Source organism: Triturus cristatus, chromosome 12 (genome assembly GCF_964204655.1).
Source record: "Triturus cristatus chromosome 12, aTriCri1.1, whole genome shotgun sequence".
Taxonomy (NCBI): domain Eukaryota; kingdom Metazoa; phylum Chordata; class Amphibia; order Caudata; family Salamandridae; genus Triturus; species Triturus cristatus.
Window position 1 is genome coordinate 45,742,281 of NC_140595.1, and position 13,837 is coordinate 45,756,117.

Genomic DNA, 13,837 nt, shown 5'->3' on the forward strand with positions numbered 1-13,837 from the left:
CTTTCACTGGGACTAATAGCATCCTTGCTACATCATTGTTCCTTTCACTACCAGACAAGTGTACCATTACAGCTGAAGGCTGGCATAGTTTGCCTATTACAGAATGTCTGGTTAGGTGATTCCTCCAAATTGTTCTGTTAAAACATCATTAAAGAAAAGGACTCTTTTGCCCCCCTTCACTCAAGATGACATTGTCTCGACCTTCGTAAACTGAAACATCAAGGCAGAGCACTGGAAGTCATTGGAACAAATCAACTGTACTGTCACATCATGCAACTTGCAATGTACATTCTAGGGACTACAAATAGTAGTTGCATTTAATTTGCGTTGGTCCTATTTAATTAATTTAATTTTGTATAGCAGTGCAGCACACCTTGCAGTATCATCAGATCCTTAAGGTGAACATTGAAGATAGATGTAGATTTAAATGATAACAGAGCATCTCTCGAAGTGGTATTAGCTGAAGAAGACCACCAACCTTGTATACTAATATAATGCTTAGAAAGCCACGGGGAAGAGTCTACAGAGTGAAGGCGCCATAACCAATTTTAGACATCTGACCAGTCTGTCTGAGTTAAGGAAGCAGGCACGGGTATGCCTAGCTAGAAGTTGGGGCTTGAAATCATGGGGTATCTTTTGAATTTTAGAAAGTCAATTTCCAGTTTAGAGAAAGAGGTACAGAGCTTGACAGGCATGAGCTTTGCACATGAAACACTCCTCTAAATTTTTTGTAATAAGTTGGAGGGACGGACATTAAGTTAAGATTGGAAGATGTTAGACCTCTTGTTGAAAGAAGAAGGGCAAACATCTATGACATGTAATTTAGAGCTTGGTCATTTAAGACTTTGTGGACAAGACACATGAATTTGAAATACAGTCTTTCCATTATAGGGAGCCAGTGAAGGTCCTTCAACCCAGGTGTGATCTGGCCATATTGTTTCAGGTCGAACAGGAGAAGAGCAGAATGGACTGTTTGGAATGTTAGTATTTGTTAGGGATTTAGCATAGTGGCTGTTGCAGTAGCGAAGACGAGAAAACAGTTGATGAGAAGAAACATAAGTATTTCTTAAGACATTTATACACATTGGCTATGAAATGAAGAAATGCATATCAAACAATACCTTGTTTGTTTGCCTGGCTTGGCATCTCCTCCACCATTGTGTCAAGTGCCTCCATAAAAACGGCATGACAGAACTTGCCATGCAGTCTGCATCTCTCCCCTCTTGCCTCTGTAGAGCTTGAGCTTCAGATGCAATTTACTACAGCCTGCTTTCCCTCTGGCCCCACCTATTCATATCCAACAACTTAGCTGGTGCTTCAGGTGGCTTTTGAAATGAATGTTGATAGACACATTTGGGACTTTTTGACTATGAACAGGATAAAGTTGGAGCGTGTGGATCTTGGGACAAGCATGATGAGTCGTTTGGCGGGTGATTTATTTTCAAATTAGAACTGTCCTGGCTGTCTTGGTACAGTAGATAGGACATGATGCAGTTTCTTTCATGCCATGTGACCCACCCACACCTTTCTGCTCTGTGTTCCCAGAGCAATTTACGGTAGCTTGCACTGTGCTAACTACGACTGCCTCCTAGTATTTCTTTAAAGAAGTTAACAAACTAGTCTCCCAGTCACAAATTTTACCAGATGGTCAGACTGTCCCCTCTCCTTCTAACTTCAGGGACCATTGGTTGTAATATTTTAATTATTTTCCTTCCTAGAAGTTTTTACAGTGACTAGCAATTTGTGGCTCTTATAAAAGCCTTGATCACCCATTATAGGGACAGTAGTGGCTGTAACATGTTGACCCATCATACAGATTGATACATCAGTCGCATTGGGGTTAAAGAGGTTTCCCTCTGATTCCACCAAGAGGTAGTTTTAATTCTTCTTCACTTTTTCATTTTTACACTCTGCCCTTCACCCACACCACTGCACACATAGGGTGACCATTCTCAAGAGCTCATCCCCTGCAGGGCAGTTGTAGCCCTCAGCATATTAAACAATCTATTGTGTAAGGAGGGACCTTGTGATTAAGCATGCCCCCCAAGTGTGGGGGATGGTTCTCGTCCGTTGTAGCTCACATCATATTAAACAATCCATGGTGTGGGGAAGGATGCCCCTCAAGGTTGGGTGATGGTTCTCGTCCTTAAAATCGTATTCCTTAGTGTAGGAGACAGTTGTTTTCTTAAGATCACGAGTATTGTTTGTGTATTTTGACTGCTACAGTGACCCAAAGGCTCTGATCATCCCCGAAACAATATATGTATTATCTTGTAGCAGAAGCCTCCTTTTTAATGGCCTGATTCTACCCTGTTAACCGATTGCATGCCTGAAAGTTTTTATCCATCTACATACCTGCTTTGCCATGTTGTTTTCAAAGGTGGCTTTCTGGGCCAAGAATTCTAGAACCTTACCACCAAGACCACACCCTATTTTTATAAATCTGTATTTGTGTTTTAAGAATGAAAGCCCATCCGCCTTAGTTATGTCAAACCCAAAAGGAGATTGTCAAGGTGTGTCTGAATGGTTGTCTGGGTTGAAATGCGCTTCATCACTTTTGCTTTTTTTTGCATGGCCCAAAAATTTGATTGGATATTGAAACAGTTAATCTTTCTACAGTGTAACATCTAGTTGCAGAGTACCCTGTTACTTACGTTTGGGGCACACAGTAAAATAACACACTTGAGTGATCCTCTGTAAAATTTGGATATTCTTTTTGAAGTTACACCAGAATTTGCCAAACTTAAAGTGATCCTTTTGTTAGTCATCCATCTATTCAAGATCCAGTAAGCGTTTTCCACTCTAATTTCAGAGCATGTTAAGGGAGGGGTTTTTATTCTGAGGTTATGGGAAATACTTCTCATAAAATCATGGATAGTGGGAGCAACTTGCTTGTATTCTTATGAGGCCTGGCTTTCTGCTCACTTACGGCTTCACATATGAACAGAAGAAGTTAGTCACAACTTTGCATACAAGGGTTATTGATAACCCTCCAAAATTCGTTTGTAACGCGACAACGTGAGGCCGCTTTGTCTCCCCCTTGTAAGACATATTGTACAGGTTCACATCTCTGGCCAATGCCACCTCCTGTCCGAAGAGCCACAAATCAGTTCATTGCAAAGAAATATTTTTGAAAATAAGAAACCAGTTTCAGTAAAATGTGAACCATGCATGGGCACAAAAATTGCCATAGTAGATATGGGAAATGAAAGTCATGGTTTGACTTCCCAGCAAGATTTAAATTGATGATTATTTTCCAATTTTACATACTGGTTGTTGCAGACCTGCATGGATTAACGAGTTTCTGCCCATCTGAAGCTATGATAGTGCACAAGACGAACCTTCTCTTCTGCGCAGATATTATTAGAATAGTCACCATTTTTATGGCCCATGTGAAGCACACAACAAAACTGAACCTCCTCCTTCCACTAAAAATACGTAATATTAACTCTTGATTGAGAATTACTGGCTTTATGTGCCGCAGACAGTTAGACTTCTGATGTGTCCCTGCTTGGTTTCCAATCTGTTAACCGCAGTTTACACAAAGATCTCTGGCACTAGTTTGTCTACATTAAACAGTTCCCCAGCTTAGAAATGCAGTACAGGGGACGCATATTTATTGCCTGGTATGATGACCACAAATTGGATCAGACCTGTAGATAATTCAGCCTAGTAACTTCTCTGTACACCTTGAAACTGCACAATACCCTTCTATTGGTTACATAGCACTTGTAATTTGCCCCCATCTGTAACCATTGGTGTGTCCTGGTGGTTATCTAGAACTGAGGCAGTTGCCTGTTTGTTATGTAGAATTTGGAAGTTCTGCTATTGGTTACTTAAAAGTATTGTTTGCTGATTATTCAGTTAAATCCATTTCCAGGTGATGATTTTATGTCCATACGAATACCTTTATGACACATTCCTCTTGGTTGGGAAGGACAGCAGTACTAGAATAAAGCACTTGTATATTGGTAGTGCTTGCATCCACGTTTTTTTTTTTCTTTCTATTTCATCTAAAGCTCATTCTTAATTTCTGGCTCAATCTACAGATACAATAGTCATACAGATTTAATAGTCACCCCCACCCCTTTCGATTGTGCCAAATTAAAACGTTTTTTACTTGAAAGCTATAGTTACGGCGCAAAGCTTTCTTTCTAAGTATAAATGTTTATGTTGTTGCAGTCACTATGGGGAAATACGCACTGCTAATAAAAGACTGGGCCTCCGGCAGAAATTTAGAATGTGCTTCACGTTTCTTACCTATTAAAGGGGAGTTAATTTATTTCTGTCCAGATTGACAGAATTCACCATGCTGTAAGGTGTATGGTTGAAATTTAGCTCACTGATTCTGTTAGTTGCAATAGCATAAAATATGTATTTGTAAAAGGCACGGTCTCCCTGAAGGGTGTTTGTTACCAAACCTATTGGTACTTATTTTATCTATCTACATTAAATGGATTAAAAGTTGATTGCCCACCGGGATTCATTTTCAACTAAGGTCAGACGCATCTCCCTGTAATGGATGCATAAGTTGACTGGGCCACCACACCCAGCATTAACAGTGCAAAACAGGGGCGCTTCTGTCATAAATATTAATTTAATAGAAGGGACTGCATGTGCTGGACATGCTCCCCATCATGACAAAAACATACATGTAAACTGTGTTTCTAAAACTAAAATCGAAAAAACGGACAAAGCTTACTTTAAATCCTACCCCCATCCCCATCAAACACCCCTGATGGTTGTATTGCTGAATGTTCTTTCATGGCTTAGAAAGATCTGCCGAACTGCCATTGATATTTTTTTGTTTTGGGCCAGAATTAAAACCAGCCCTGTGGTTTTAATTCTGCAGTGGTCATGTCAGAATAGTGATTCTTGGTTTTAATTCTACTTATCAGCGGAGTACAAGGCTCCGCTGATCATGAATGTTTCTAGTGTTATGCCCCCAGAACCTCTAGTGCAAGATGTCTCCTGCTCCCATACTTCCTTCTTTGTAGACTCCGTAGCCCTTAAGCGATACCCAAGTCCCCATTCCCTGTTTGTGGTGGGTTGGATATCAACTGGCAACCGGTTTGTTCAAGAGTATTATTTTGAACAGGTGCAATAATCCTCTTCCTGCATAGTGATCATTTACCTGGTGCAATATCTGAGCCCCCATGTCCCCTGGATGTTTTGTCTAGCAACCCATCAGTGAGCAATTTCAGTAGACCAGCACAGCAATATCAATTGATGCAAGCTAGAATTCCCGGGAAGATGCGCTGTCCAGATATGGGAGGAAAGTTGATAATCGAAATAAATCGGGATGCTCTGGCCAATAGCAAGATAAATACTAGCCAAACGACCAGTTTGTACTTCGTCATGACTAGGGAAAGCAGCACGTACACCGGCCCATAGAATGATTGTTGGGGACATGACTGTGTTTTGTTGTCTTCCTCCATGCCGGAGCTGGCCCTGGAAGAAGTCCTGCTGCAGGACTTTGAAAAGAGGAAGCTGTATTTACTAGTGAGAGGAAGAGCAGGCCAATAACAAGGAAGATCCAAATGCATGGCGAGCAGCCTGAAGCGTGCATGAGGTCTTCCTGAGGAAGTGAGCCTCCCATGAAGATCTTGCAGCCCAGTCAGCCGGAACTGCCTCACAAATATTTTAATTAGCAAGTGGGTCAGGGATTTGCAGAGAGCATTCCAATACTCTGAGAGTGATGATCCAACAAGGAACTCTCGTTGTTCTTCTTCACCCTGGTCCATAGGATAATTACCTCTTGTGTTTTGTTGCTTGCACTGGTTCAGCAGCCGTACTTGAAGCTCTCAATTTTCCAGAGGTATTGTTTCACATTGCTTTTGACTCCCAATGATAAATCACTTTCCCCCAATCTCAGCATGGTATGTGGTGAATCCAGTGATACTGTGACCTCCAAACAAAAATGTCAACCATGACTGATGAATTTTGAGATACATGAGCTTAGGATTCTGATACTGCTGGTGGATGCACTTTCAAGGCGTCCTCTTCAGCAGTAACCTCTTCCACACTCATCCATTCCCTGCCTTTAGGACTCCCCGTAGACCTGATTGACTGGTCACCAAGACTTTGATACCCAGTCCGGCACCTTGAGAACCTCACCTTCCAGCTTAGGCGGAATCATTCTTCTTTTTTGAGTGGTGCTTTTTGTGTGAGTTCACAGTTTTGGGTCGTTTATTCAGAATCTTGGCCACACAGACCCAAGACCACTTATTTACTTATCCTTGCAGTGGGATCTCAGAGAAACCAAGGCAATTTGATGCATTGCAAGATTCTGACTAATACCTCTACCACATTGGCTGAACATTGTGAACACAGCCCATAGTGAAAGATTTACACTTGAGTTCCTGAATTTAGCGGAAGTTGTCTGAAACTTTCCTGCGGGTTAACATTAGTTATATATAACCCATGGCGTTTGGAATATTGAGCCCTAGTGCACACTTTAATTATTTGATCTCATGTCCTCTCTTCAGAAGTTTCAAGGGCTTTCTGATTTGTGTTTTCTTTATCGTAACTGGACTACTTTCCTATGTGTAACATTGTGTACAACTGTTGTGGATATGAAACCTACTGCAATGGGAGAGCAACATGGATTGTAGTGTATGGCCATTTTTTTCAAACATTCATAAACTGAAAAGCGCCATGGACTGTCAGTTTTTGCCTTCTTTTCTTGGAGAAAATGCTCTCTTATCCCCAACTACCACGTTCCAACTTGTTCACCATATTTAGAAAATATTGTCAATTTTTGAGGGTACCTGATTAAATAATTTTACACGGAGCAGAGTTAGTTTGGTCGGCATGTAAAAAATTAGGGCAAGAGCTGAGCTATCTCCTACCGTACACCTTAACTTCTCATCTTCGCTATCCTCGGAGAGTCAGGTGTATGAAGAAGTGCAGCAGTATCCAGGACGTCAGTAGTAACCGTATCCACAGCGACTGTTGTTCGGTAACCACTGGCTACCCCTGACCCAGAGAAAGCACTTTGCAGAGACCATCTCAAATGTAGTCTCTTTGCACGCTCCTCAGACCTGAAGGACATGCTCATTAAAGGAAATGCTTTCAAGTTATCAGATTTTTTTAATAGGAAGCATACTACAAACTGCATTAAAGTAATGTAAAGATTCATACATTTCTTGATCTGCAATTACCGAGTCCAATGAATAGTAGTGAAGGGCTTTTAATATAAAATATTTTGGTGCATTTCGTCATAAGGTTTAGCTCACAAGACCATAACTGCAATACGATGGGTTTGAATCTTTGCACCTAGGCACTGCATTTCATCTCTCTCCGAACTTCTCCCATTAATTTTTGTTATTTTTTAGCTTTATAGTTAAAAATGTGGGTGTACGGAATCTGGTCTCAAAAAAGTTAATTTCTCTTTTAAACATATTTCTCCTATGAATAATTGTTTAGCGTGGTGATAAGGTATCACTTGTCTGTCCACCTGCGAGGTGGAGGTGTCCGTTTTAGGGACTCACGGGGTATGGATCCATTCTTGTTCTTTGTAGGGCACAGAGAGGCCGTGAGTGCATGTCTCCTGGTGAGTGGTCCCTTTGCATCACCACTGATCTTCTAGCCACTGATGATCAGAGAGACTCTGTACTCCTCCAGATGGACTGCATGGGCTGAAAGGAATTGTGACTTCACAGAGGATGAGATTCTCTGTTGTGCTGGGTGAGCAGTGACAACCATTAGGCCAGCCACTGGCCATTGCAGCTGTGCCATGCTGCTTGATCACTCTGGGAACTAAGGTTTCCCAACACTATAGTGTTTGTTTTCAGATGGGTTGGTTTAGCTGCCTCCTGCTAGAATAAGAAATGTGGAGGACTGTGGCTTCCATGCCTAATCTCTCATCTGTGCTTACCTGGACTGACCGCTTACCTGGACTGACCACACAAAGTAGCCTGAAGCCGTATTTTCCAGTCTCTACACAACAAGAATCAACTACATTCAGCATCATATTGTTTTTTTCCAACTGGATGGTTTTGATGCTTCCAGCTAGAATACAAAATGTAGAGTATTGTCTCTTCTGTGCTTACCTCTTTTATATCTTCTTGCCTGACCACACAAAGCAGCCTGAATCAATCTTTTCCAGTCTCTACCCAACAGGAGGCAACTTCAATTGCTCAAGTTTAGACAGAGGGAAGTCTTTTAACTACAGTTTTCTTGTAGATTTTATTTGTGAGGATTGCATTGTCTGTCTCCTTACATGAGAGGTCTTAACTGTGTGACCAGCATTAGAATGGCATGCTCAGCGGTTCAACAGAAACTGATTGAGACCGTCGCCTTTTATATGGATTATTGAAGGGAGGCTGTTTAGGTCTCTACTGATGCCTTTTGGTGTGAGTAGCATCCTAATTTATTATGTTTTGAAAAAAGCCATTTCATGCAGCAGTTGTGTGGACCACCGCCCATTCCTTGCTGTTGTAGAGACTGTATTGAGCCTGGCATCTGATTCTTGGCTGATGACCAATAGTGTAATGATTGTTACGTTCTTGGATTAACATCAGCCAGGCTCTTTCCTTTGCAGTGGCATTGTTTGCTGCAGGCCCTAGTGGAGAAAGCAGGTGGTCGGGAGACTTTTGGTGAGTGTGTTTTCTTGTAACAGTCTTGACGACTCTTGGGGAAGCTTGAACATGGACTGAATGTTCTTGCCTTAGCTTTTAGCTTTTTTGTCGCAGGATATGCTTAACGAGGGAAATGTCTTTAGGCCATTCCTTAATCCAACATAGATTCGTATTAGACTCAATCTTGGAACCCTGCAGGAAATGTATTGTGCTCTCAAGTACTAGTAGTTTGTACAGGGAGCATAAGTATTTAGCTTTAGGTCCTGGGGAGGTGGGATTGTAAATTTTTTTTTTTTATTTTTTTTTTTTAAGTCTGTTTTTTTTCTGATGTATTTAGTGTGGATTGACAAAGGCTTCATTAAAACTTTTTGAGACTTTACCATCATTTATAAGCTCCCTCTTCCCTCATTAGGTGTGTTCCAGGTGGAGAAAGTGTGGATATGATGACTGCAACTGAGGCTCTCCAGGACCACACGGAAGTGGAGGAAATGGAAGAGGTTCCAACTCAGTACTACGTGGAGAAGCACTCGTGGGATGGGCTCCGGGACATCATCCATAACAGCCGCAAGTACCTGGGCCTAATTGTGAACAAGGCTCCTCATGATTTTCACTTTGTGCCGAAAATGGACGAGTCTAGCCCCTACTCCCATCGACTATATTACCTCGGTGAGTAGTAGTTGACAGCCCCATCCTCCCCTCCATCACCCTTGCTGCTACCTGTACTTTTCTGAGTCGGTAATTGAGAAACTTTTGTTTTATATTCCCCCCCCCCCCGTAACCTGTATTTCCATAGACTGTATTACCTGTATTGGGGAGCGTTACAATTTCCTCCCCCCAGTACATTTCTTCCTGGACTCCCACCCGCTAGATTAACTGGATATGAGAAACTTTGCATTTCTATTCCCTGATTCCTGTGTTATAGTGTCCTTTTACTCAACAATTTATCCTCTTCTTTTACCAGCTCAAATAACTGATTTTAATGCAAGGCATTTTTATATACAGTTATAGGAATCACATGTGAATTTACGCTGCAAAATTCACAATTTGTGATCTTTTCTTGGTTGCATGCATATTAAGAACTCTGTCTCAGTGCATGCAGTATTTCAACCTAAACCTGCAAAACACACTTAAAGGATAAAAATAACAACCCAGATTATGAGAATAGAAGAGGCCACCGCATGGAGGCCTCAGTAGATGTTATCCAAGATGGCTGGTAGAATAGATTTTACCACGCACCAGTAAACAGTCCCACCCCCTCAGTAGTTTCCCCTCAACTTACAAACTTTTGTGTTGCATGAGCCTGTGAAACACAGTAGTCTCCTTCTGCTGTAGACTTTGGCTGTACCACCAGACCAGCACTACCACCTTTTGTTACGAAGTGCTCATCAGGAAAACTACTGGGTCTGCTCAGAAAGGGCTTTGACCACTGCTGTGAATGGAAGGATTGATGCTTCCAGTTACACTGTGACCCTCCGTCCTTTCTTCTTCCTGAACAAATATTTTTTCTTTTTTGAACTGCTGTTTAGTCCACATACCCATGGGAATTTATCTTCTTCCATGAATATGGGTATATCCCATAATCCATACAAGCTTTTAGCACAGAAAAAGCATAGAACGGTACAAAATTGTAAGTGTCCTATAGTTTCTTATCTTTAGGAGATGGTTGAGAAAATAATTTGAAAGTTTGTATGGTTTTTAGAGGAAAAGTTTACTTTTTTTTCCCTAGCATGTGAAAATGATGCTCTCTGCTATTACTTAATTGTCGGTGTAAACAAGTGGTGTGTTCTGATGCACTGACGTAAAAGTAAAAACATGTTTTCTACTCCTCTGTTTTCCTTTCTGACCTGTCCGTTCTTTTGCAGGGATGCCTTACGGCAGCCGGGAAAACTCCCTTCTCTATTCTGAGATCCCGAAGAAAGTTCGTAGGGAGGCCTTGCTGCTACTTTCCTGGAAACAGATGCTAGAACATTTTCAGGTGAGAGGTAACTGGTGAAAGAAAATGATTTATTTTTATGACTAGAATTTGAACAGCACTGTTCCAGTAATGCGGAATTAATATGTCCAAACGATTCATTCTCATGGTATTACATCAATGTTCATTTGGTGGATGAGCATGGTATAGGGCTGTCGTTGGCTTGGTCGTAACAGCGTTTTATCATCTGGTTTTTCCTGCTGGCATTGGGCCTTTATGATTGGAAGTTGTAGTTAGAAATGGGCTGTCATCGTGTGATTTAACTTGTTTCTGCTATCAGCAATTGAGTGAATCCAGATACAAATGAAGTGTTCCTGTATTACATTGGGGGGAGTCGTTTGGGAAGTCAGGATAATCTGGCCAGTTCGGGTATCAGGAAGAGATCACAGGGCGTATCAGATTAGCATTGAACTGACCATAATTTTCCAATTGGATGTTAGTGAGTTTAGATTGTACCCGGGATGCCAGAATGATATTGATTCTCAATTTTGCGCAGTAGTCGAGTAAGATGTTTATGGTTTTGGCAGGTGAGTGCGAGGCAGTCCGTCTTTGGCTGTGTCTGTGGGCTAATTGATGAGACAGCTGGACTTTGAGGAAAGCATGTGGGGTAACTTGCAGCAGATGAGTCGATTGTGTGAATAACCAGATGTGACACATTCTTCTGGAGGTTTGCACAGCACTAGGTAGATCCTCACATCTGAAAATGTGACCATTCCAGAAATTAATGTTTTAACATATATTATTAGTGTGTAACTCAGCTTGGAGAAAGTGTCACTCTACGTTTCACACACAAAATGTGGGGGTTTAACACATCAGCATAAATGAAAATATAGAAATATTTCAGAAGAGAAAACTTGGCAGCCATGGTAAGAGTCTGCAGGGTGGATAGAGCCATACAATTATGGAACAGGCAGCGTAGACTACTGCAGCCTGCTCCCATCGCATTACTCTCAGAAACAAGAAAAGACACAAAATCTATTGACAAACAGGCAGCCTAACCTTCTCCAATATTCAAGCCCCGCAGATTGTGGCCCCAGACGTGAGCCTGCGCCCCACACCCAAGAATAAGAAAATGTTTTCTCACCAATCATTGATATTGCAGCATAGAGCTCCCTGCTTCAATGCTTATACCTTGCAGTTTGTTGCCCAGCGGCCGAGATGCACTTGGCAGAGACGCGCTTTGCCATACCCCAAAAAGGCAGTGGAAAAAAGGACAGTTGCTGATTTTCAAGGTCATCATCCTCCGGTTTTGATTGGACTTTCACTCAGCATCTATCTCTGTTGGCTCACTTGATCTTCCTGCACTGCTGTGCACCAAAACAAACCATGTTTTTTCACCGTTCATCATTTTAAACAATCCTGTGGACACCGCCATCCTTGCAAATTGATAAGAAAATCACAATGTACATGATATGCACTCTTCTTTCGCTAAACTCACTCAGATTGTATATCTTCTTCACCATGGGCCTGATCCCAGATAACTTCATCCAGCAATGTACTGAACACTTATTACACAAGAAAAACTCTCCTGGCAGTTTCGTGCATACTCTTAAAGGTATACCCTCGGGAAAGTCTGTGTTTATTTTTTCCTTTCCTTTTCAAATAGTAACATTCTGATTTCACTTTCAAATCAAATGTGTATTTCTTAATTTGGTTGCCACCTTTGCTCAAAGCCAAACCCACATTTTAAGACCTCAGTCGCATGCTCCTTTCTTATTCACATATGTATGTGTGTACACCCCCTCCTCCCACCCACTTGATTCCACAGACTGGCAGCTTTGTTGCAGTGTACCGTTACTCAACTCAGCAGACCCTTCTTTTCTTTCAAAGAATGAAAGGGTGAGCTGGCCGCAACAAGATATAAATGTGTTACCTACAGGTTATCATCAGTTTATCACTGTAGAAACATTAACCAATAAACTATTTTACCAGGAATGGCTGCTGGCAAGTGTAACGTGGCTTAGCTGGTTAAGACACCTGATGTATATACATCCTGAAACCTGAGTGTATAAGACTTTCAAGCTACCTAAGGGGATTAATTCACTTGCTACAAAACTGTGTGTAAAAAGCTTATCACTGGTTTGAATCATCATAAAATGTGTAACATGTAGGTCAAAGATCATATTATGGTACTCAGTTCAGTGGGTTCTTACATGCCTGCCGTAAACATCTACATGTAACCAGTAAGAAATATTTTTAAATCCTCCCGGGTTTAACCAAAGTTTCAATTTGCTGCGCTTGATGAGTGCCATTCATTTTGGTGTTATTTATTCATGATAGTAAGTGCCAAAAATATTTCACTTTGCATTTACATTGGATTCCTGTGCATAATTATGCAACATTGTGCTGAATAGGCATCTTACATGTTTTTACAGAACACAAACATCACCATATTTTGCAGCAAGCTATTATGCAGACTCTTCTTGGTCACTTCTATCCTCATACCCATTTCCTTTAGGCATCTTTTTTTTGCAGAGCGTCTTGTCATAGTTTATCTTTACCATCATTTTTTAGAAGCAAGATGTGACAGTGTGTCCAGCCTTGCAAACATTTTCACACCGACTAAGCCTCTACAGAGCTTGAAAAAACATTTTTTCCCTGGCAAGTTAAAGTGATACCACTATGGCTTGCTCTTTCTTTTCTTCCCTTCGCTATTTACTGCTTTGTGTAGTCAGTAGCCATCTCCATTGATAAAAAGCCTGGGGTGAGGGTTATAACGTGTGACAAATGCTGGGCAGATTACAAAACTGTTTGTTCCAGTTCTTATGTTTAGGTCTTAGTTTAAAAAAATGATGTTCTCCGCAAGAGAGCATGTTACATATTGAAAGGGAATTGCACAAAGGCACACCAAAGTAGATATTCATGCTGCCCGTCCTTTTAAGCTTGTGGATTTCAAAGCCTTTCTTTTACTGCTAAAGACAATGTGCACTCTCCGTGAGAGAACTTGGGTGATGGATGGAGACTGGCTGTGTCCTCGCAGTCTGCAGGGAACATGGGTCACATGAGTGTTGATCAGATTGCTCTAGTGGGTCTGGACTTTGGTCTAGGTGATGTGGACATTTGTTCTGGTGGTGTTTATCTTTGTGCAGATGGTCTTGACAGAGTTTTTACTAAGAAAAGTGGTAGCACCCAAAGTACATAACATTCAAAGTGTTCTTTTGTTGCTTGGACCAACTCCAAAGTAAGCTTGATAAATTGGCAGGTTTTGATGTGGTGGAGCAGGTAGATGTTTCACAATGGTTGGTCTCTATAGTGATGGTACAAAACAAAAGACCGATGGTTT

The 13,837-nt window shown here is 41.4% G+C and overlaps 1 protein-coding gene across 1 annotated transcript in view; it reads left to right on the plus strand.

The window, feature by feature from the left end:
* DPP9 (dipeptidyl peptidase 9) overlaps positions 1-13,837 on the plus strand; it is a 75,164-nt gene that overhangs the window by 6,548 nt on the left and 54,779 nt on the right. Inside the window, exons 3-4 of the mRNA XM_085639220.1 lie at positions 8,995-9,248; positions 10,445-10,557. Coding sequence (XP_085495346.1) covers positions 8,995-9,248; positions 10,445-10,557 — 367 coding nt within the window. The remainder of the gene's footprint in view (positions 1-8,994; positions 9,249-10,444; positions 10,558-13,837) is intronic.